Here is a 24,223-nt window from a genome sequence, read left to right as displayed (position 1 = left end):
CATCGCCCATGCTCCCCTGTGTCTGTCGTTGTGTAGAAACATCAATGATGTTGCCCTAAAGAACAGTGGGCAGACTTTCTTCTTAATTGGGAGTGATATGGAAATGAGTCAAAGAGGCTTTGGTGCATAATCAACTACCCGATCCTCAGTGTCTTCCTGTTCCCATTCCTTTGGCAAAACCCCTCCTTTGGCATGGAGTGGGTAGGGTTTTTTGCTGGGAGTTTAATACTGGCCTTCAAAAACTGAAGAAGCTTTCATTTTAATATGCACAAGTAGCCAGAAGGAACCAATGTTCTGAAGCAAACACATCGGTGGTATATGTGCACTGATTTTCTTTCAAATCTTAAGTATTTTTTCCTGCCATGAATACTTTGTATTAGGCATAAACAAGATAATGGAGGAGATGCTGCTTCCTAAATCAGGAAAAAATACTGGCAAAACCGTTTCAAGACATCTCACCCTCTTCCTTTGCTGTCTGATACTAAATATCTGTTTTGAGTCAGGCTAGGATAAAATGACAATTAAAGGTTTCCTGAAACCTCCTGATAACTGATTACTCCTAAGCCTCTGAGAAAAAGAAGTGTTTTCAAATATTCACTGTTAAAAATCTCATTTGAGAAATATCGTTTCTTCTGATGCTTCCGTGGCCAAGGAGATGTCATCCAAACTCTTTCTCTACCGAAGAAGCAACCGTCTTTAGTCCTCCAGAGATGTCAGTCATTCAAATATATTCTCAAGGAGGACATGTCTAACACAGTAGCATGTTAAAAGCAGCTGAAAATGTATCATTCACGAATAATCGTTAATATAACATCATTTTGCTGGTGGCAACTTGCAAACACTGCAGGGTTTAAATTAATAGCAATCCAACTAGGAAATGAAATCATTTATTATTCTTAAGAACGGATTTTATACATTTTATGCCTATGGAACTGCTTTCTAATCTTATTATTTAAAAAATAATGACCAAGACCCATTTATTCTTGTGCCAGGCATCAAACTTCATGAAATATTGGTCTCAAATTGGCTCCAATAAGGCCCATTAAAAATATGTGCTCCATCTGTTTTACCTCGTTGGAAGTTTTATAAAGTACAACCTCAGATAAATCAGTTAACAAGATGATGTACTTAAGAGATTTGCTTGCTTATTCATTTTTTTGTTTTGTGTTGTTTTTCCTTAAAATTTGCAGTTAAAAGGTACCAAGGAATTGGTCGAGACCAATGGCCACAGCCATGAGGATTCAAATGTAGGTACCACAAACCTGGTATTTGTTCTTCTTGCTTGATGTTGGTTGAACACATGGGGATGTGGCACTTTATCTACCACATAAAGGAAATCAGAAGCTCTGCCTCTCAGCAGCTTAAGATTAATATATAGGGTTTGGCAAGAAAATGTGATTGACAGGCACTGCTACTGTTAGCCTGGTTTATCAAATGTCAATTTAGAAGTATATGAGTTAATCCCCACCATCGAAAATTCTAATCTCAGTGAGTCTGTTTGAGCTCTTTGTATTTCCAAAACTGTAACTGATGATATACTGGGAGGGAAATGGAAAGAGACCCGACAGGGTAATCAGTTGTGCATTGCATGTATATTCATTAAGTTTGCCTGCCAGCGAAGGTGGTACCTAAATGACTGACATGCTGAAAAGGTCTCAGAGCAAACGCCTTCTCTCAGAATAGCCTTTGAAATGTATTCCTTCTCTGTTCCTCACCTAGAACAGTAGCACAGTGCATCCATCTTCTTGATAGAGAATAATGTGTGATGGTACAAGATCCCAGTTACACCATGACTTCCTCTCTTAGTGTTCCTTGAATATCCAATTGTCAAAAAGTAAACAAGTATTCTTCTTGCCTTGAAAGTTCTTTAGTCTCAGATGGAATATTACACTATGTAGATCATTGCTTCTCCATATGTTTGATGATTTTGTCTTTTTTAAATCTCTCTGATATCTGTATGTATTTGATTATCCTCATCAAAGAAAATGCTTACTAAGCAGTTCTTTTCACAGAACACAGAATTAGACATGATAATGAATGCCTGATTACACTAGAGCTAGGAGAAATTATATATTTCTTGTTCACTCTTGTTTTAATTATATACAACAGAGAGCCTAATATTCAGAGTATCAAAAAAATCCTACTTAATCATTATTGTTCCTGCCCAGCAGATATTTAACATATGATGTTTATTGAGGACTTACGTGTTCATAGTGCTCTGCTAAGTTCTAGGGGAACAGAAATGGGGGTTACAAAGAAATATAAGACTAGTTGTCTGCCCTCGGGGAACTTATAACTGAGTTAAAGAATTAAGAAACACATGACAATATACAGGACATGGTAAGTGTACAGGAAGTTGAGGCAGCTATGATATGATGTAGTTTGAAATCCAGACTTCGCTGCTTATTACATGTGTTAGGCTGACAAGTTACTTAACCTCTCTGAGCTTCCTTTTTCTCACTTGCAAAAAGAATGGCAAAGCCTATCTCAAAAACATGTCATAATGTAATGAGCTAAGGCCTGGGAAGACCTTAAGGTGTTACCAGTATGGTTTCTGTTTTTCTTGTTTTTTTTAATTTAAGTTCTAGGGTACATGTGAACAGGTGGGTTTGTTACATGTGCTGCCTGTGCCATCGCCGGTGTGCTGCACCCATTAACTCGTCATTTACATTGGGTATATCTCCTAATGTATCCCTTCCCCACAGCCTCCCCACAACAATAGGACCTGGTGTGTAATGCTCACCATCTGTCCCGTGATCTATTGTCAATTCCCACCTATGGTGAGAACATGCAGTATTTGGTTTTTTTGTTCTTGCGATAGTTTGCTGAGAATGATGGTTTCCAGCTGCATCCATGTCCTACAAGGTTGAACTCGTCCTTTTATGGCTGCATAGTATTCACACGATGTATATGTGCCACATTTTTCTATCAATCAGTCTATCATTGATGGACATTTGGAACGTTCCAAGTCTTTGCTATTGTGAACAGTGCAGCCATAAACATACATGTGCATGTGTCTTTATGCAGCATGATTTATAATCCTTTGAGTATATCCCCAGTAATGGGATGGCTGCGGTCAAATGGGTATTTCCTGGTTCTAGATCCTTGTGAGGTCACCACTGTCTTCTGTGGTTGAACTAGTTTACAGTCCCACCAACTTGGTGTAAAAGTATTCCCTGTTCTCACATCCTCTCTCAGCACCTGTTGTTTCCTGATTTTTTAATGATTGCTATTCTAACTGGTGTGAGATGGTATCTCATTGTGGTTTTGATTTGCATTTTCTGATGGCAGTGATGATGAGTGTTTTCATGTGTCTGTTGGATGTATGAATGTCTTCCTTTGAAATGTCTGTTCATATCCTTTGCCCACTTTTTGATGGGGTTGGTTTTTTTCTTGTAAATTTGATTGAGTTCTTTATAGGTTCTGGATATTAGCCCTTTGTCAGATGGGGTGGGTGCAAAAAGTTTCTCCCATTCTTTAGGTTGCCTGTTCACTCTGATGGTAGTTTCTTTTGCTGTGCAGAAGCTCTTTGGATTTAATTAGATCCCATTTGTCGAATTTTGGCTTTTTGTTGCATTTGCTTTTGGTGTTTTAGACATGAAGTCCTTACCCATGCCTATGTACCAGATAGACATTACCTAGATTTTCTTCTAGGGATTTTATGGTCTAACATTTAGATCTCAGATCCATCTTGAATTAATTTTCATATAAGGAGTAAGGAAAGTTAGTTTCAGCTTGCATAGTATGTTCCAAGGCACCATTTGATAAATGAGGGATCCTTTCCCCATTGCTCGTTTTGTCAGGTTTGTCAAAGATCAGATGGCTGTGGAGTATTGTGGCATTATTTCTGAGGCTCTGTTCTGTTCCATTGGGCTATATCTCTGTTTTGGTATCAGCACCATGCTGTTTTGGTTACTGTAGCCTTGTAGTATAGTTTGAAGTCAGAGTGTGATGCCTCCAGCTTTGTTCTTTTGGCTTAGGATTGTGTGTCTTGGCAATCTTGGGCTCTTTTTAGTTCCATATAGACTGGCGGCAATTCTGTGAAGAAGTCATTGGTAGCTTCATGGGGATGGCATTGAATCTACTCTAAATTACCTTGGGCAGTATGGCCATTTTCACAATATTGATTCTTCTATCCATGAGCATGTATGTTCTTCCATTGTTTTGTGTCCTCTTTTATTTCACTGTGAGCAGTGGTTTATAGTTCTCCTTGAAGAGTCCTTTGCATCCTTGTAAGTTGGATTCCTAGGTATTTTATTCTCTTTAGGCTTGTGAATGGGAGTTCATTCATGATTTGGCTCTCTATTTGTCTGTTACTGGTATATAAGAATGCTTGTGATTTTTGCACATTGATTTTAGCATCACCAGAGACTTTGCTGAAGTTGCTTATCAGCTTAGGAGATTTGGGAGTTGAGACAATGGGGTTTTCTAAATATGCGATATGTCGTCTGCAAACGGGGACAGTTTGACTTCTTCTTTTTCTAACTGAATACCCTTCATTTCTTTCTCTTGCCTGATTGCCCTAGCGGAGCTTCCAACACTATGTTGAATAGGAGTGGTGAGAGAGGGCATCCCTGTCTTGTGCCAGTTTTCAAAGGGAATGCTTCCAGTTTTTGCCCATTCAGTATGATATTGGCTGTGGGTCTGTCATAAATAGCTCTTATTATTTTTGAGATACATCCATCAGCGCCGAATTTGTGAGAGGTTTTATGTGAAGGGCTGTTGAATTTTGTCAAGAGACTTTTCTGCATCTATTGAGATAATCATGTGGTTTTTGTTTTGGTTCTGTTTATATGCTGGATTATGTTTATTGATTTGCATATAACAGACCGATCTTGCATCTAGGATGAAACCCACTTGATCATGGTGGATAAGCTTTTGATGTGCTGCTGGATTCGGTTTTGCCAGTATTTTATTGAGGAGTTTGCATTGATGTTCATCAGGGATATTGGTCTAAAATTCTCTTTTTTGTTGTATCTCTGTCAGGCTTTGGTATCAGGATGATGTTGGCCTCATAAAATGAGTTAGGGAGGATTCCCTCTTTTTCTATTGATTGGAATAGTTTCAGAAGGAATGGTACCAACTCCTCCTTATACCTCTGGTAGAATTTGGCTGTGAATCTGTCTGGTCACCGGACTTTTGTTGGTTGGTAGGCTAGTAGTGTGCCTCAATTTCCAGAGCCTGCTATTGGTCTATTCAGGGGATTCAACATCTTCCTGGTTTACTCTTGGGAGAGTGTAAGTGTCCAGGAAATTATCCATTCTTCCAGGTTTTCTAGTTTATTTATTTCGTAGAGGTGTTTGTATTCTCTGATGGCAGTTTGTATTTCTATGGGGTCGGTGGTATTATCCCCTTAACATTTTTTATTGCATCCATTTGATTCTTCTCTCTTTTCTTGTTAGTCTTGCTAGCGGTCTATCAATTTTGTTGATCTTTTCAAAAAACCAGCTCCTGGATTCATTGATTCTTGGGAGGGTTTTTTGTGTCTCTATCTCCTTCAGTTCTGCTCTGATCTTAGTTATTTCTTGCCTTCTGCTAGCTTTGGATATGTTTTGCTCTTGCTTCTCTAGTTCTTTTTTAATTGTGATGATAGGGTGTCAGTTTAGATCTTTCCTGCTTTCTCTTGTGGGCGGCAGTGCTGTAAATTTCCTCTACACACAGCTTTAAATGTGTCCCAGAGATTCTTGTATGTTGTATCTTTATTCTCATTGGTTTCCAAAGGCATCTTATTTCTGCCCAGCCTCATTTCGTTATGTACCCAGTAGTCATGCAGGAGCAGGTTGTTCAGTTTTCCATGTAGTTGGCGGTTTTGATTGAGTTTCGCGGTCCTGAGTTCTAGTTTGATTGCACTGTGGTCCAAGAGACAGTTTGTTATAATTTCTGTTCTTTTACATTTGCTGAAGTGCTTTACTTCCAACTATGTGGGCCAATTTGGAATAAGAGATAGATGTGGTGCTGAAGAATGTATATTCTGTTTGCTTTGGGAGTGGAGAGTTCTGTAGATGTCTATTAGGTCCCGCGGTGCAAGCGTTGAGTTTGATTCACGGATGTCCCTTTTCAACTTTCTGTCTGGGTGAATCTGTCTAATGTTGGCAGTGGACTGTAAAAGTCTCCCATTATTATTATGCAGGAGTCTAAGTCTCTTTGTAAGTCTCTAAGGACTTGCTTTATGAATCTGGGTGCTCCTGTATTGGAACATGTTTAGGATAGTTAGCTCTTCCTGATCAGTTGATCCTTTACCATTGTGTAATGGCCTTCTTTGTCTCTTTTGATGTTTGACGGTTTAAAAGTCTGTTTTATCAGAGACTAGGATTGCAACCCCTACACTTTTGTTTTCCATTTTGCTTGGTAGATCTTCCTCCATCCCTTTATTTTGAGCCTATGTGTCTCTGCATGTGAGATGGGTCTCCTGAATACAGCAAACTGATGGGTCTTGACTCTTTATTCAATTTTTCCAGTCTGTGTCTTTTAATTGGACCATTTGATGCATTACATTTTAAGGTTAATATTGTTATGTGTGAACTTGATCCCGTCAGTATGATATTAGCTGGTTATTTTGCTCGCTAGTTGATGCAGTTTCTTCCTAGCATCGATGGACTTTACATTTTGACATGTTTTTGCAGTGGCTGGTACCTGTTGTTCCTTTCTATGTTTGAATTAGCTTCCTTCAGGATCTCTTGCAGGGCAGGCCTGGTGGTGACAAAACCTCCTAAGCATTTGCTTTGTCTGTAAAGGATTTTATTTCTCCTTCGCTTATGAAACTTAGTTTGACTGGATATGAAATTCTGGGTTGAAAATTCTTTTCTTTAAGAATGTTGAATATTGGCCCCCACTCTCTTCTGGCTTGTAGAGTTTCTGCTGAGAGATCTGCTGTTAGTGGACTTCCCTTTCTGTGTAACCCGACCTTTCTTTCTGGCTGCCCTTAACGTTTTTTCCTTCATTTCAACTTTGGTGAATCTAACAATTATGTGTCTTGGAGTTGTTCTTCTCGAGGAGTATCTTTGTGGCGTTCTCTGTATTTCCTGAATTTGGATGTTGGCCTGCCTTACTAGGTTGGGGAAGTTCTCCTGGATGATATCCTGCAGAGTGTTTTCTAACTTGGGTCCATTAATCCGTCACTTTCAGGCACACCAATCAGACGTAGATTTGGTCTTTTCACATAATCCCATACTTCTTGGAGGCTTTGTTCATTTCTTTTTACTCTTTTTCTCCACACTTCTCTTCTCACTTCATTTCATTCGTTTGATCTTCAATTGCTGATACTTTCTTCCAGTTGATCGAGTCAGTTACTGAAGCTTGTGCATTTGTCACGTAGTTCTCGTGTTATGGTTTTCATCTCTATCAGTTCTTTTAAGGTCTTCTCTGCATTGATTATTCTAGTTATCCATTCATCCATTATTTTTTCAAGGTTTTTAGTTTCTTTGCACTGGTTATGTAGTTCCTCCTTTAGCTCTGAGAAGTTTGATCAACTGAAGCCTTCTTCTCTCAACTCGTCAAAGTCATTCTCCATCCAGCTTTGTTCCGTTGCTGGTGATGAGCTGCGTTTCTTTGGAGGGGAAGATGCACTCTGATTTTTTGAATTTCCGGTTTTTCTACACTGCTTTTTCCCCATCTTTGTGGTTTTGTCTGCCTTTGGTCTTTGATGATGGCACTTTACTGATGTGGCTTGGGCCTGGGTGTCCTTCTGTTTGTTAGTTTTCCTTCTAACAGTCAGGACCTCAGCTGTAGGTCTGTTGGGATGCTGAGGTGCACTCCAGGCCCTATTTGCCTGTAGAATAGAAGCTGCGGTTGCAGAGGATGAATATTGCTGCACAGCGAAGTGTTAAGCACTGATTCTGCTCTGAAGCTTCGTCTCAGGGGTATACCCTGCCTTGTGAGGTGTGAGGTGTCGGTCTGCACCTAGTGGGGGATGTCTCCCAGTTAGGCTACTCAGGGGTCAGGGACCCACTTGAGCAGGCAGTCTGTCCATTCTCAGATCTCAGCCTCCGTGCTGGGAGATCCACTGCTCTCTTCAAAGTTATCGGACAGGAGCATTTACCTCTGCTGAGGTTTCTGCTACATTTTGTTTAGCTATGCTCTGTCCCCAGAGGAGGAGTCTATAGAGGCAGGCCTGCCTCCTTGAGCTGTGGTGGGCTCCACCCAATTCGAGCTTCCCTGTGGCTTTGTTTACCCACTTAAGCCTCAGCAATGGTGGGCAACCCTCCCCCAGCCTCGCTACTTCCTTGCAGTTAGCTCTCAGACTGCTGTGCTAGCAATGAGGGAGGCTCTGTGGGCGTGGGACCCTCTGGGCCAGGTGTGGGATATAATCTCCTGGTGTGCTGTTTGCTAAGACCCTTGGTAAAGCACAGTATTAGGGTGGGAGTTACCCGATTTTCCAGGTGTTGTGTGTCTCAGATTCCCTTGGCTAGGAAAAGGGATTCCCTTCCCCCCTTGTGCTTCCCAGGTGAGGAGATGCCTCCCCCTGCTTCAGCTCTGGCTGATTGGGCTGCACCAGCTGACCAGCACCGATTGTCCGGCACTCCGCAGTGAGACGAACCCGGTACCTCAATTGAAAATGCAGAAATCACCCGTCTTCTGTGTCACACTGGGAGCTCGAGGCTGAAATTGTTCTTATTCGGCCATCTTGGGTGTGCCCTCCAGTATGGTTTCTTTGTGCTAGATAATCAAGAAAGGTTTCCTGGATCTGTGGGACTTGGGTTTGGTTTTGGGGAGTGAATAGGATTGAGAAAGTGGAAAGCCAGAGGAGGAAGCCATTCATGTAAAGCTCTCCATAGGCAATGTTGTGAGATATAGTTTATCTTCCCACTCTGATATTCATGACCCCCATCCTTACCCTAAAACCCTTCTTCAGCACCCTGTCTTCCAGGGACACATGGCTGCCACATTCTCAACCAAAACCTTCATATCTGCTCCACACAGGGCCAGCCCCTCTGTGGCTTCCAGGGAAGAAGCTGCTGTCTGTTCCAATAAGCCAAAGTGGTAGTGGGCCTCAATTTCCTAGTTTGTAAAATGGGAATAGCTCCTACCTTGCCTTCCTTAAGGCTTATTGTGAGAAACAAATGAGATAATATATGTGGAAGCACTTGTAATTGTGAGTTTCTAAGATGTTTTGATTATATATTGATCTGCTGATTGAATTAGATGATACATGTAAAGACAGGCCTAACACAATATCTAGCCTGTAGGCCCTTTTTGAAAAACTTTAAAGGTCTTTTGTTATTCAATGGAAAAAGTGAAGTGAGATAATCTTTGAGGTCTTTGTCCCTTCTACAGGAAAGGTTTCAGCTTTTTCAGATACCTGTCTAGAGTCTATGACATAGGCTTTGTAATCAACTCAAAGCAATGACTGTTGAGAGATGGGGTTCTGGCCCAGTAGGAGGGAAGAGCAGCACCTTGACCTAGGGGGTGGGGGAGATATTTGTGAAGTAACAGAGCCTGACCGTCCTTGCCAGTCACTGCGTGTGGCCACCTCTCTCCCTAGGCAGAGGGCTGGGCTCATCTTTACAATCACTGCCTGTTTTATCAGGGGTTTCCCAGTTGGTGGATTACTCACTCATCCTCTTTTCTGTCTGAACTTTGTCTCCTTTTGGCAGTTTCCCCAATACCTCCACAGGGTATGTGAAAGAAAAGAAATAATCAATTATTTTGCCCTCACATTAGGAGCACTGGCAACATATTTTGCAAATCTATTCTTAAATGTCTGAAATGAAGTCTAGTCTCATCTGAAGTTGCCACCAGCCTTGTGGTGGTTCAAAGAGATGAGACCTTCAAACCTGACTGAGAGGGTTTGAATCCACTTTGATCACTGAGTAGATGTGACAGGCAAGTTATTTCTGAACTTCACCTTCCTCATTTGTGTGTTAAATGAAACCATGTACATTAACACCGAGCCTAGAGTACATACTCTACAAGTATTAATTCTCTCTTCATGCATCAATAGTATTTAATATAGGCTGGGTGCGGAGGCTCATGTCTGTATTCCCAGCACTTTAGGAGGCCGAGGTGGGGGGGATCTCTTGAGCCTAGGAGTTCAAGACCAGACTGGGCAACATGGCGCACCTGTAGTACCAGCTACGTGGGAGGCTGAAGCAGGATCATCCCTTGAGCCCAGGAGGCAGAGGTTGCAGTGAGCTGAGCTGACACCACTGCACTCCAACCTGGGTGACAGAGCGAGATCCTGTCTCAGAAACAAACAAAAAAACGTATTTAATATAGCAGACAAGACTTTTGGCAGGATGAATTTTAAGGCACAACGCAAGGCTTAAAGCCTCTGGCCCAAAGGCTATTGACTGAGACAAAAAAATTATTTTTCATTATAATTATTTATATCAGGGGCAGGAATTTTATGCATTATCATTTATTAATAACAATTATACAGTGGACTGGTGCCAACTTAGCTGAGTGTTCTTGTGAGAGCTGACAATTGTTTTTTTAAAACCAGTATGTTTTATTATAAAAGTAAAAAACAAAAGTATGTTTGGAGGTTGCAAATTATAGAAAGAATACAGGGGTAAGGAAAAAAAATCTTGGTATGTCATTACTCAGAGATAACCACCATTAACACTTTTAGTTTTTCCAGTCATATATATGACCAGAGGGAAAAACCCATAAATAAATGAATAAATAAATACTATCATCTTGTCTTCAGTTTTGTACCTTTTTGATTTTTCATTATATCATAAATATTTTTCTTGTCACCAAATGTTCCTCAAAGACATGATTTTTAATGGCTGTATAATGCAGATATGAAATAACTGAACCACACGCCTGTGTCAGGCATTTAACTTCCTGTTTTTGCTATTATAAATAATTCCGTAATTAACATATCCATAAATCTTGGTTGCATCTCATATTTGTTTCTGGGGGATTCTGTATATTAATAGCTGTGTGGTGGAGTCTGGCAGGGAACTTCAAACTTCTGGAATTGCCTGGCATTCAGAATGCTGGTGCGGCTGCTGCACACTTATAGTATCTATCTATTAGTCGTCCTGAAGGAATCCACTGAAGGATATGTGGAGTCTTGAATTTCCTCATTTGTCTTAGTCTCAAGACTCATCTAGCTTATGGTCTGTTAGTATTACTTTTCTGTTGTTTTTACGTTCTGCTGTGTACCACCAGGATCTGACCAACACATTGTCCAGCATGCTGGAGGTCTCAGAACAGATACACCCTTAAAAAACCCAACCCTTGCCCCTTATCACAAGATCTTCTGTGAACGCATGACCAACAGAAAAGTTTTCTGAAAGCAAATTTAAAATTGTGAGGGCCAGAAACTGAAGTCCACTGCAAAGGCCTTGTTCTCCAAGAGGACTTGTGCAGTTCACGCTCACCCTGCTGGTTGTTTTCTCTTTGTATTTGGAACTGGATATATTAATGACAGACAGGCAAGTCAACCATTTCAGTGTAACCAAATTTAAAACTAACCTTTATGCCAGTTTCTTTAAGGATTTCAGTTGTTTCAGACCCAATTTTCTTTCCTGGAAAGCAAACCTATAAATTTTCTCTTCATCTGTCTCTGAGCTATCTCCACGTTCCTAGGACTGTTGAATAACTAACCTGGTCCCTGGTAATTATGTATAACAGATATCAACATCTTAAATTGTAAAATATATACATATCATGTTCTTATCTTGCATCTTTTTGGATGACCTTCTTCCCAGCAGGATCGCGGCCTATGATTCTCGCGTGTGTGTCTTGTGCGGGGGAAGGATGGGGAGGAAGAACTGTAGGATCAGGTAGGAGGAATGAAATGCAGTGACAGCTTCAGCCAGCAATGTTTAAAAGAATTTGATCTAAAAGCTTTCCATGAATTTTCTCTCCTCCCATCCTTGTTTCTGTTATAGGAAAGCTGCTACCTCACATTCCTCTATTTGCTCAATTCACACTCCCACACTGGGGTTAAAGAAATCACTGGCAATTTGTAAAGAGGTTTAATGGGTGATGCTGAAGGTTGCCACTGTCAAACAGAACACCCTTCCCATCCACCAATAAAACAAAAACACAAAAGAAAAAAGCCTTTTCAGTTTTTCACGTCACCTCCTTAAGAAAGTAAATCCTCGGAGCTGTCTTTAAATCTGTCAGAGTAAAGACGTTAGGAGCGTATGGAAGAGATATGTGCAAAGAACATTCTTCAAGTTTAGTACAGCACAGCAGAAGGCTATCGTTAACCATGTATTTTAATGATGTATGTAAGGAACCTCCGCACGTGCTGAGTCCTCTGCTCAGTTTCTGAGTATAGCTTCCACCCTTTAGGCACGGAGGCGTGAGAGAGAGTACGTACTGATGTACCAAACAAGGCGAAAAAGAAAAAGACCACCTCTACGAAAGAATGGGACCATGTCTTCAAAAGGAAAAAGCAACTCAGGCTGGATTCTTTCTTCCCAGAACTTGCTGCCTGGTCTTAGGGGCCCCGATCTTGAACTGGGAGAGGAGCAGACAAAACAGAAAGGGACAAATGTAAGGTTTCACACCCCACCCACAGCTCTATCAAAAGGAAAATGAGGCCGGGCGTGGGGGCTCACACCTGTATTCCCAGCACTTTGGGAGGCCGAGGCGGGTGGATCACGAGGTCGGGAGTTTAAGACCAGCCTGGCCAACATGGTGAAACCCCGTCTCTACTAAAAATACAAACATTAGCTGGGCATAGTGGTGCGTGCCTATAAATCCCAGCTACTCGGGAAGTTGAGGCAGGAGAATTGCTTCAACCGGGACCCGGGAGGCAGAGGTAGCAGTGAGCCAAGATCGTGCCACTGCACTCCAGCCTGGGCTACAGCAAGACTCTAAAACAAACAAAAAAAAACGGGCCAGGCACGGTGGCTCACGCCTGTAATCCCAGCACTTTAGGAGGCTGAGGCGGGCGGATCACGAGGTCAGGAGATCGAGACCATCCTGGCTAACACAGTGAAACCCTGTCTCTACTAAAAATACAAAAAATTGGCCGAGCATGGTGGCAGGCGCCTGTAGTCCCAGCTACTCGGGAGGCTGAGGCAGGAGAATGGCATGAACCTGGGAAGTGGAGTTTGCAGTGAGCCAAGATCGCACCACTGCACTCCAGCCTGGGCGACAGTGCAGCCCCATCTCAAAAAACAAAAACAACAACAACAACAAAAAAAAAAACGGAAAATGAGCCCAGACCCACCAGGACTGAGCCCAGCAGACACTGGCATGGGACCAAAGGTGTCACAGCTCTTGCATCCTGCTCCATACATTTCTCCTTCCAGCCTTCCTCCTTGCTGCCCTCGACCTGTACAGAGACCTCATTTGTGTCCCCACACAGCCTGACATCACTTTCTACTTGGTACACCCACAAACATTCATTGAGGGAGGCAGCAGAGTGTAGAGGTTAAGAACAGATCTGGACATGAATCAGCCCAGTTTCAGTGTGGGTGACCCTGAGCCATACACTGAATCCCTGCACCTCCATTTTTTTCACCTCCAAAATGAAGGTAATAACCATACCTCACAGGGTTACCGTGAGCCTTGCTTTGCAGTGCTGATGTGATCAGCACGTGTTAGACATTACAGTTACCCAGCCTTGGACACACTGGGCAAGGTTGTGGAGACCCCGTGATGAGTAATAAAGATGTGATTTCTGCCCCCGCATGGAGCTGACTCCATGTCCTCATGCCTTTCACTTACCAAAACCAGCTAGTCTTGTTTGATTCCATCAAGACTCATCCTCTGCCTGCAGGTCAGTATCACCGTGGGAACGATGAGCTTGCAGTAATTTATTTGTATTTTTCCAGCAATCCTCTGGAGACGAGACTGTTTTTGGAAGGACTGGCTCCATGGTAGGCTTGGGAGGAGAGTCTGGTAGGAGTGGGGCACAATGAGCAGTACAGAGAACTTTACGGCCTCCAGAAAGCTCAACTGGAATATCAGCAGCCACTTTGTCTTCCCTTTAGAGAGGGATGGGCCCATATCTGTAGATATCTGAGGTCACCTTTGCTCTACAGATGCCTGAAGTCAAGAAGGTGAACTTTTCATGGACTAATATTTCCTTTACCCTGTTGAATATATTACCCTGTCCACATATTAAATGCTCATACCCAGAACTTGCTCTTTTCCCCCAGTTATAGCCCTGTAACATTATTGCTTTTCTCCTGCCAATGCTTCCTTCCTCACCTCTATACCCCCTGCCCCTATGCAGCAGCCTTCTTCCAGCTGTTTCACCATGTTTTCTGCTGTGAATTAGCTGCATGTGCTGCAATTCACTGTGAAACCCATAGTTCCATTTGAAAAAATCCACACACATCCCAACCCAGCACCCTTGAAAAGGTCAGTGATTACAAAGGGACCCTGTTAGGACACTCCCATCCCAGCATGTACAGCACTCCAAGGAAGGATTAGAGAGGGAAATGCTGTCAAAAATAGACAGAAGCTGGCTCATGGTGAGTGCTCTTGTATCCAGTCAAGGCTCAGAGAAGTTTCCTTCCCAGACACCTCAATGCCAACTGACAATGTTTCCACTGCTGGGGGTTGGGGCTAGAAGTTTGTCCTTTTTATAAGGGCAGGAGTTGGTGGTACCTGCTTGGTCATTAGTGAATTTGGAGCATGTAACAGGATTAGCAGGCTTAATAAAGCTGACATCAGCCGAGAATTGAAATGCCTCTCCTCCAGGCCAGTGGTTGTGAAAACCCAGGCAGCGAAACAAATTTCAATGCTGTGTGAAATGGTCTGACATGGACATGGATACCTGTATAGGTAAAAAAACCAAGATCTTGAACAAAAGCATCCACTTGAGAGAGAATGTCCTTCCCAGAAAGGCTCATATAACCAGATAAATGCAAAGCAGCTCATGGTCTTACTAGTAACTTTCTATAGAGCCAATATACATACATATAAATATGTACAAATACCATTATCCCTAAAGTACCATTTTCTTTTTTGTAGAAAACAGGAAATGCGGAAAAAAAAAAGATAACCATTTGCCATCTCACCACTCACAAATTAGTTTCCACTTCTTTGTATTTCCATTATCTTTGTTTATGTGCATGTATACATTTTTACTCAAATTTGTATACATACTATATGGGATAATGCATAACCTATACTTAACAATGGAGCATTGCTCACAGCATAAATAGGTTTTTAAACGTATTTTTATCAGTGCATAGTAGATGTAACATATTTTCTGTATTCAAGATATTTCTCATATATTCATATAATGTATAATGATCAACTCAGGACAATTGGATATCCATTGCCTTAAATGCTTTTCTTTGTTCTATGAACACTCAAATCCTTCTCTTTTAGCTATATTGAAATATACAATAGATTACTGTTAACTCGTCAACCTACTGAACTATCAAACTCTATCTATTCTATCTAAGTGTATTCTTATACCCAATAATCAATCTCTCTTCATCTCTAACCCTAGCCCAGCCTGGACTATGGCAACCAATCTACCCTCTATCTTCATGAGATCCACTTTTTTAGCTCCCCCATATGAGTGAGCCCATGTGGTGTTTAACTTTCAGTGTCTGGGTTATTTCACTTTACGTAATGACCTCCAGTTTCATCCATGTTGCTGCAAATGAGAGGATTCCATTCTCTGTATGGCTAAACAGTATTTCATTGTGTGTGTATGTGTGTGTGTATATATATATATCACACTTTATTATTAAAGTTCTAGGGCACATGTGCACAACATGCAGGTTTGTTACATATGTATACATGTGCCTTGTTGGTGTGCTGCACCCATCAATTCATCATTTACATTAGGTATATCACCTAATGCTGTTCCTCCCCCTACCCCCTCCCCACAGTAGGACCTGGTGTGTGATGCTCCCCTTCCTGTGTCCAAGTGATCTCATTGTTCAGTTCCCACCTATGAGTGAGAACATGCGGTATTTGGTTTTCTGTTCTTGTGATAGTTTGCTGAGAATGATGGTTTCAGCTGTGTCCATGTCCCTACAAAGGACATGAACTCATCCTTTTTTATGGCTGCGTAGTATTCCATGGTGTATATGTGCCACATTTTCTTAATCCAGTCTGTCACTGATGGACATTTGGGTTGATTCCAAGTCTTTGCTATTGTGCATAGTGCCACAATAAACATACATGTGCATGTGTCTTTATAGCAGCATGACTTATAATCCTTTGGGTATATCCCCAGTAATGGGATGGCTGGGTCAAATGGTATTTCTAATTCTAGATCCTTGAGAAATCTCCACACTGTGGTCCACAACGGTTGAACTAGTTTACAGTCCCAGCAACAGTGTAAAAGTGTTCCTATTTCTCCACATCCTCTCCAGCACCTATTATTTCCTGATTTTTTAATGATTGCCATTCTAACTGGTGTGAGATGGTATCTCATTGTGGTTTTGATTTGCATTTCTCTGATGGCGAGTAATGATGAGCATTTTTTCATGTGTCTGTTGGCTGTATGAATGTCTTCTTTTGAGAAGTGTCTGTCTGGCAGCCTTGCCCACTCTTTGATGGGGTTGTTTTTTTCTGTAAAATCTGAGTTCTTTATAGGTTCTCGGATATTAGCCCTTTATCAGATGAGTTGATTGCAAAAGCCCCATTCTGTGGTTGCCTGTTCACCTGATGGTAGTTTCTTTTGCTGTGCAGAAGCTTTAATTAGATCCCATTGACAATTTTGGCTTTTGTTGCCGTTGTTTTGTGTTTTAGATTACGAAGTCCTTTGCCCATGCCTATGTCCTGAATGGTATTACCTAGGTTTTCTCTAGGTTTTATGGTTTTTTAGGTCTAACATTTAAGTCTCAAATCCATCTTTGAATAATTTTCATATAGAGTAAGGAAAGGATCCAGTTTCAGCTTTCTAATTTCATGGCTAGCCAATTTTCCCAGCACCATTTATTAAATAGAATCCTTTCCCCATTGCTCGCTTTTGTCAGGGTTTTGTCAAAGATCAGATGGCTGTAGATGTGTGGCATTATTTCTGAGGGCTCTGTTCTGTTCCATTAAGAGTATCTCTGTTTTGGTATCAGCACCATGCTGTTTGCTTTTCACTGTGAAGCAGTAGTATAGTCAGTCAGGTAGCTGGATGCCTCCAGCTTTGTTCTTTTGGCTTAGGACTGTCTTGGCACGCGGGCTCTTTTTTGGTTCCATATGAACTTTAAAGCAGCTTTTCCCAATTCTGTGAAGAAAGTCATTGGTAGCTTCCATGGGATGGCATTGAATCTATAAATTACCTTAAGTGCATGGCCATTTCACAATACTGATTCTTCCTATCCTTGAGCATGGTATGTTCTTCCATTTGTTTGTGTCCTCTTTATTTCACCGAGCAGTGGTTTGTGTCTCCTCCTCGAAGAGGTCCTTTGCATCCCTTTGTAAATTGGATTCCTAGGTATTTTATTCTTTGAAGCTTGTGAATGGGGAGTTCATTCAAGATTGGGCCTCTATTTGTCTGTTACTGGTGTATAAGAATGCTCGTGATTTTTGCACATTGATTTTGTATCCTGAGATTCTGCTGAAGTTGCTTATCAGCTTAAGGAGATTTTGTGGTCTCAGACAATGGGGTTTCTAAATATAATCATGTCATCTCAAACAGGGACAATTTGATCTCTTTTCCACCAAATACCTCCTTCATTTCTTTCTCTCTTGCCTAACTGCCCTAGCTAGAACTCTAATGCTGTTGAATAGAGTAGGAGAGAGGGCATCCCTGTCTTGTGCCAGTTTTCAAAGGGAATGCTTCCAGTTTTTGCCCATTCAGTATTGGCTGGGTCTGCTTTTTCAGTAAAAGCTCTTATTATTTTGAGATACGTCCCATCAATACCGAATTTATTGAGTTTTAGCATGAAGGGCTGTTGAATTTGTCAAAGGACTTTTCTGCATCTATTGAGAGAATCATGTATTTTTGTCTTTGCCCTGGTTTATATGCGATTACTATTGATTTTGTGCATATGTTGAACCAGCCTTGCATCCCAGGGATGAAGCCCACTTGATCATGCTTTTTGATGTGCTGCTGGATTTCAGTTTGCCAGTATTTTATTGAGGATTTTTGCATGGATGTTCATCGATATTAGCTCAGTACCTCTTTTGTTGTATCTCGGTTGTATTGGTATCAGGATGATGTTGGCCTCATAAAATGAGTTAGGAGGACTCTCTTTTCTATTGATTGGAATAGTTTCAGAAGGAATGGTACCAACTCCTCCTTAGTACTCTGTAGAATTGCCAGAATCTGTCTGTCCTGACTTTGTTGGTTGGTAGGCTATTAATTATTGCCTCAATTTCAGAGCCCAAGCAGGTCTATTCAGGGAGTTCAACTCTTCCCTCTGGTTTAGTCTTGGGAGGGTGTCCAGGAAATTATCCATTTCCTTCTAGGTTTCTAGTTTATTTTGCATAGAGGTGTTTATACAGCATTCTCTGATGTTGCTTCGTGTATTTCTGTGGGGTCAGTGATGATATCCCTTTATCATTTTTTATTGCATCCATTTGATTCTTTCTCTTTCTTCTTTATTAGGTTTGCTAGCAGTCTATCAATTTTGTCGATCTTTTCAAAAACAGCTCCTGATTCATTGATTCTGAGAGGGTTTTTGTGTCTCTCATCTCCTTCAGTTCTGCTCTTGATCTTCATTATTTCTTGCCTTCTGCTAACTTTGAATGTGTTTGCTCTTGCTTCTAGTTCTTTTTTTAATTGTGATGTTAGTGCCGTTTTAGATCTTTTCCTGCTTTCCTGTGGGCATTTAGTGCTATAAATTTCCTCTACACACTGCTTTAAATGTGTCCCAGAGTCTGGTATGTTGTATCCTTGTTCTCATTGGTTTCAAGAACATCTTTATTTCTGCCTTCATTTCATTATATACCCAGTAGTCATTCAGGAGCAGGCTGTTCAGTTTCCATGTAGTTCAGTGGTTTGATTGAGTTTCTTAGTCCTGAGTTCTAGTTTGATTGCACTGTGGTCTGAGAGACAGTTTGTTATAATTTCTGTTCTTTTACATTTGCTGAGGAGTGCTTACTCCAACTATGTGGTCAATTTTGGAATAAGTACATGTGGAGAAGAATGTATATTCTGTTGATTTGGGTGGAGAGTTCTATAGGGGATGTCTATTAGGTCCACTTGGTGCAGAGTTGAGTTCACCCCTGGATATCCTGTTAACTTTCTGTCTCGCTGATCTGTCTAATGTTGACAGTGTTAAAGTCTCCCATTATTATTGTATGGGAGTCCAAGTCTCTCTTTATAATGCCTCTAAGGACTTGCTTTATGAATCTGGTGCTCCTGTATTGGGTGCATATATATTTAGGGATAGTTAGCTCTTCCTGATCAATTGATCCCTTTTACCATTACAAAATGGCCTCTTTGTCTCTTTTGATCTTTGATGGTTTAAAGTCTGTTTTATCAGAAGAGACTAGGGATTGCAACTCCTGCTTTTTTGTTTTCCATTTGCTTGTAGATCTTCCTCCATCCCTTTATTTCTTTTGAGCCTATGTGTCTCTGCATGTGAGATGGGTCTCCTGAATAAAGCAAATTGATGTCTTGACTCTTTATCCAATTTTCCAGTCTGTGTCTTTTTTAATTGGACCATTTAGTCTATTTACATTCAAGGTTAATATTGCTATGTGTGAACTTGATCCGCTAGTATGATATTAGCTGGTTATTTTGTTTCCGCTTAAGTTGATGCAGTTTCTTCCTAGCATCGATGGATCTCTTACATTTTGACATGCTTTTGCAATGGCTGGTGTACCTGTTGTTCCTTCTTCCATATTTAGTGCTTCCTTCAGGATCTCTTGTGGGCAGGCCTGGTGGTGACAAACCCTAAGCATTTGCTTGTCTGTAAAGGATTTGCCTCCTTCACTTATGAAACTTAGTTTGACTGGATATGAAATTCTGGTTGAAAATTCTTTTCTTTTAAGAATGTTGAATATTGCCCCCACTCTTCTGGCTTGTAGAGTTTCTGCTGAGAGATCTGCTGTTAGTCTGATACTTCCTTGTGTGTAACCCGACCTTTCTCTTGGCTGCCCTAACATTTTTCCCTTCATTTCAACTTTGTGAATCTAACAATTATGTGTCTGTTGTCTTTCCTGAGGGAGTATCTTTTAGGGCGTTTCTCTATTTTTCTGAATTTGACGTTATTCGCCTTTACTGTTGTTCTCCTGATGATACCCTGCAGGTGTTTCAACTGGTTCCATTATCCCTTGTCACTTCAGGGCACACCAATCAGACATAGATTTGGTCTTTCACATAATCCCATACTCTCTTGAGGCTTTGTTCATTTTTTATTTTCCATTATCTCTCTTTCTCACTCTGTTTCATCTATTTGACTTCAATCACTGATACCTCTTCCCAGCTGATCGTCGTTACTGTAGTTTGTGTGCATTTATCACCGACTTTTTGTGTTATGGTTTTTATCTCTATCAGTTCTTTGTCTTCTCTGTGATTGATTATCTTCCTAGTTATCCTTTATCCATCCATTATTTTTCTGTTGTTTTAGTTTCTTTTGCACTGGTTACATAGTTCCTCCTTAGCTCTGGCAGTTTTCCACTGACTGGTCTTCTTCTTTCAACTGTCAAAGTGATTCGTCCGCTTTGTTCCATACATGGCAGTGAGCTACCCTTGGGAGGCTAAGATGCTTCCTGATTTTTGAATTTCCAGTTTTTCCACTCAGCTTTTCCCATCTTTGTGGTTTTGTCTGCCTTGGTCTTTGATGATGGTGACGTACTGATGGGGTTTTGGTGTAGGTGTCCTTTCTGTTTGTTAGTTTTCCTTCTAACAGTCAGGACCCTCAGCTGTAGATCTGTTGGAGTTTGCTTGAGGTGCACTCCAGGCCCTATTTGCCTGGGTATCAGAAGCAGTGGCTGCAGAGGATAGGATATTGCTGAACAGCGAGTGTTGCTGTCTGATTCTTGCTCTGGAAGCTTCGTCTCAGGGTTATACCCTGCCTTGTGAGGTGTTGGTCTGCACCTAGTGGGGGGATGTCTCCCAGTTAGGCTACTCAGGGGTCAGGGACCCACTTGAGCAGGCAGTCTGTCCATTCTCAGACCTCAACCTCCGTGCTGGGGGATCCACTGCTCTCTTCAAAGTTATCAGACAGGAGCATTTACCTCTGCTGAGGTTTCTGCTACATTTTGTTTAGCTATGCTCTGTCCCCAGAGGAGGAGTCTACAGAGGCAGGCCAGCCTCCTTGAGCTGTGGTGGGCTCCACCCAATTTGAGCTTCCCTGTGGCTTTGTTTACCCACTTAAGCCTCAGCAATGGCGGGTGCCCCTCCCCCAGCCTCGCTGCCTCCTTGCAGTTAGCTCTCAGACTGCTGTGCTAGCAATGAGGGAGGCTCTATGGGCGTGGGACCCTCTGGGCCAGGTGTGGGATATAATCTCCTGGTGTGCTGTTTGCTAAGACCCTTGGTAAAGCACAGTATTAGGGTGGGAGTTACCTGAATTTCCAGGTGTGTGTCTCAGTTTCCCTTGGCTAGAAAAAGGAATTCCCATCCCCCTTGCGCTTCCCAGGTGAGGCAATGCCTCGCCCTGCTTCAGCTCTGGCTGGTCGGGCTGCACCAGCTGACCAGCACCGATTGTCCGGCACTCCCCAGTGAGATGAACCCAGTACCTCAGTTGAAAATGCAGAAATCACCCGTCTTCTGTGTCACTCACGCTGGGAGCTGGAGGCTGGAGCTGTTCTTATTCGGCCATCTTGGGCGCCCTGCCAGCACAGTTTCTTTACCCATTTATCTGATGATGGACACTAGGTTGATTCTTTATTTTGAGTATTGTGAATAGCACTGCAATATATCAGTATATCTCTTCAGTATATTGATTTTCTTTCTTTTGAATATATACCCAGTAATGGGATTGCTGGATCATATAGTAGCTCTATTTTTACTTTTCTGTAGAACCACCATACTGTTTTCTACAACTGTACTAATTTACATTCCCACTCACAGAGTACCAGGGTTCCCCTTTCTTCACATCCTCACTGCCATCCATTATTTTTTGTCTTTTTGATAAAAGCCATTTTAACTGAGGTGAGATGCTATCTCACTGTGGTTTTGATTTGCATTTCTCTGATGATTAGTGATGTTCATCTTTTTTTTTTCTTTTCATACAACTGTTGGCCATTTGTATGTCCTCTTTTGAGAAGTGTCTATTCAGATATTTTGCCTATTTTTAATAGATTATTTGTCTTTTTGCTATTGAGTTCCTTATGTTATTAATTCCTTATATTATGGTTCTTAATCACTTGTCAGATGGAGAGTTTGCAAATATTTTCTCCCAATGTTTTCTTCTAGTAGTTTCATACTTTCAGGTCTTATATTTACATATTTAATCCATTTTGACTTGATTTTCGTACATGGTGAGAGATGGGGGTCTAGTTCCATTCTGCTGCATACTGTTTTCCTAGCACCACTTATTGAAAAGACTGTCCTTTCCCCATTCTATGTTTTTGACACCTTTGTTGAAAATCAGTTGTCTATAATGCATGGATTTATTTCTAGGTTCTCTACTCTTAATAGTCTTATGTGTTTATTTTTATGCTAGTGGCATGCTGTTTTGGTTACTGTGGCTTCATAGTATATTTTGAAGTCAGGTAATATGATGCCTGCAGCTTTGTTCTTTTTGCTCAGGATTGCATTGGCTATTTGGGATCTTTTGTGGTTTCATATACATTTTAAGATTTTTTCTGTTTCTATGAAGAATATCACTGGTATTTTGATAGCACAAGAGGTATGGCTTAGCACTGCCTGATATCCTGAGCAACAAGGAACAGGAGGAACATACAGTAGCATCTATGGAAAGAGTTGGGAGCCAAAAAGGTAGACAGAAGCAGAAGATTGCCCTAGTGCCTCATGAAAACAGCAGGGGAGGGGAGGGAGTCTCCTTTCCTCAAGCACCTTCAGTATCCAGGATTAGTGGCAAGGCACCAGGATTAGTGGTATAAAAATCACCAGGAGCAAGGATGCACCAGCAGGTGAACTCCCCTTCCTCTTAGTTCTGTATGTCACTCAGGAGCCACAGGGCTTCCTAGACATTTGTTTTTATGATTTAGATTATTAAATATTCCATAGTGATTTCCACACCACTTCATTTCTGCTAACCACACATGAGACCAGGAAGGGGACAGTTGTGAAATGCACCAGCCAGTGCTGGTCCGACTCTGTCCTTGATGCTAGTCTTCCACAAGGATTCCTTGCCTGGTACTCTCCAGTTCTCCCAGGATGGTTCTGCAGTGCTGCAAAGGGTGGTCATTCTCTATTTCTTCACACACTGCTCGTCTCCAACCTCATCCATCTCATTGACACATAGCTCACTGGGATATGGCATTTCTTTGAGGAAATATGTACGAAAATGACAAGGAAAAAAGTAGGTACAAAGATAGAATGAAGAAAAAAGGGAACAAAGGTGGGAAAGACTGGAACAGGAAGAGCTGCCTAAGTTTCATGGTGCTGTGCACGTCAGCCCTTCTAAATTGACCCTGGCAGGCAGCAGAGCAGCAGTTTTCACCATCATGCAACTGCCCTGCCAACTCTAGCTGTGAAATCCGCTTGCATCAAAGGTATGTTTGCAGTTGCACAAATATCTACACTTAATGAAATGCTTATCCTAAAATAAGGCTCTTGAACTGGAAGCAAAAAAGCTCAAATGTCAGTCTACAAGTAACATTTTTGGTGGGCTTCCTGGGGGAAACAAAGATTCAACTTGGCAATAAATATGTTTACATTTCCTGCTACAGACTGAAGTGTGTCCTAATCCTTCGAACCTCAAAACTCTTCCCAGCTCTGATGGAGACCCCCCTCTCCGTGCCCACCCGCTTCTCTTGCTGGGGCCTAACAGTGAGAAGTATCCCCAGGTGTGAGTTCATGGCCACCAAATGCAGCTACACCTTCCCTCCTTACTGACCTGCCCACCATGCCCAGGGGGACCTGACATCCTGTTTGTAACCACCTATAACTCGGAATTTAAATCCAACCTCCAAGACTATGAACCCCACACTAGTGGCTTTAAATCTAACCTACGGTCTCACAAAATGTCAGAAATTCAGCAAACTGCACCTCAGTGTTCACCTCCTCCACATGTTCCTAATTCAGGCAGAGCAAAAGTTGAATTCGGAAGGAAAGCTGTTGCCCAAAGGAAAAGGCATTCACATGTTTTGTTACAGTTTTAAAGTATGTTTTTATAGAAAGACAGCAAGTTTCCTGAAGGAAAAAAAAAAAAAAAAAAAGACTGCATTTCTAAGCTGTGCAGACGTCAGAGCCAGGGAAGTCTTTGCCTGTCAGTCACCCTCTCTGGGCAGCAGCCCTTTGCCAGGTATATGGAGGCCGTTC

General features: G+C 41.7%; 1 protein-coding gene across 19 annotated transcripts in view; it reads left to right on the top strand.

The window, feature by feature from the left end:
* The window catches only part of ENOX1 (ecto-NOX disulfide-thiol exchanger 1), a 583,643-nt gene that overhangs the window by 521,461 nt on the left and 37,959 nt on the right, over positions 1–24,223 (top strand). For 16 of the 19 annotated variants that reach the window (XM_021929581.2, XM_031655830.1, XM_031655829.1 and 13 more), the window contains one exon: positions 1,191–1,247. The exons of 1 other annotated variant lie outside the window; for it this stretch is intronic. In XM_021929581.2, the coding sequence (XP_021785273.1) occupies positions 1,191–1,247 (57 nt within the window). Of the gene's footprint in view, positions 1–1,190; positions 1,248–11,660; positions 12,447–24,223 lie in introns of those variants that run through there. 2 more of the 19 variants (XR_002518333.2, XM_021929582.2) reach the window with 2 other exon arrangements.

Source organism: Papio anubis, chromosome 15 (assembly GCF_008728515.1).
Source record: "Papio anubis isolate 15944 chromosome 15, Panubis1.0, whole genome shotgun sequence".
Taxonomy (NCBI): Eukaryota; Metazoa; Chordata; class Mammalia; order Primates; family Cercopithecidae; genus Papio; species Papio anubis.
The sequence above is the reverse complement of the archived record's forward strand: the minus strand, read 5'-3'. Positions and strand labels throughout refer to the sequence as shown.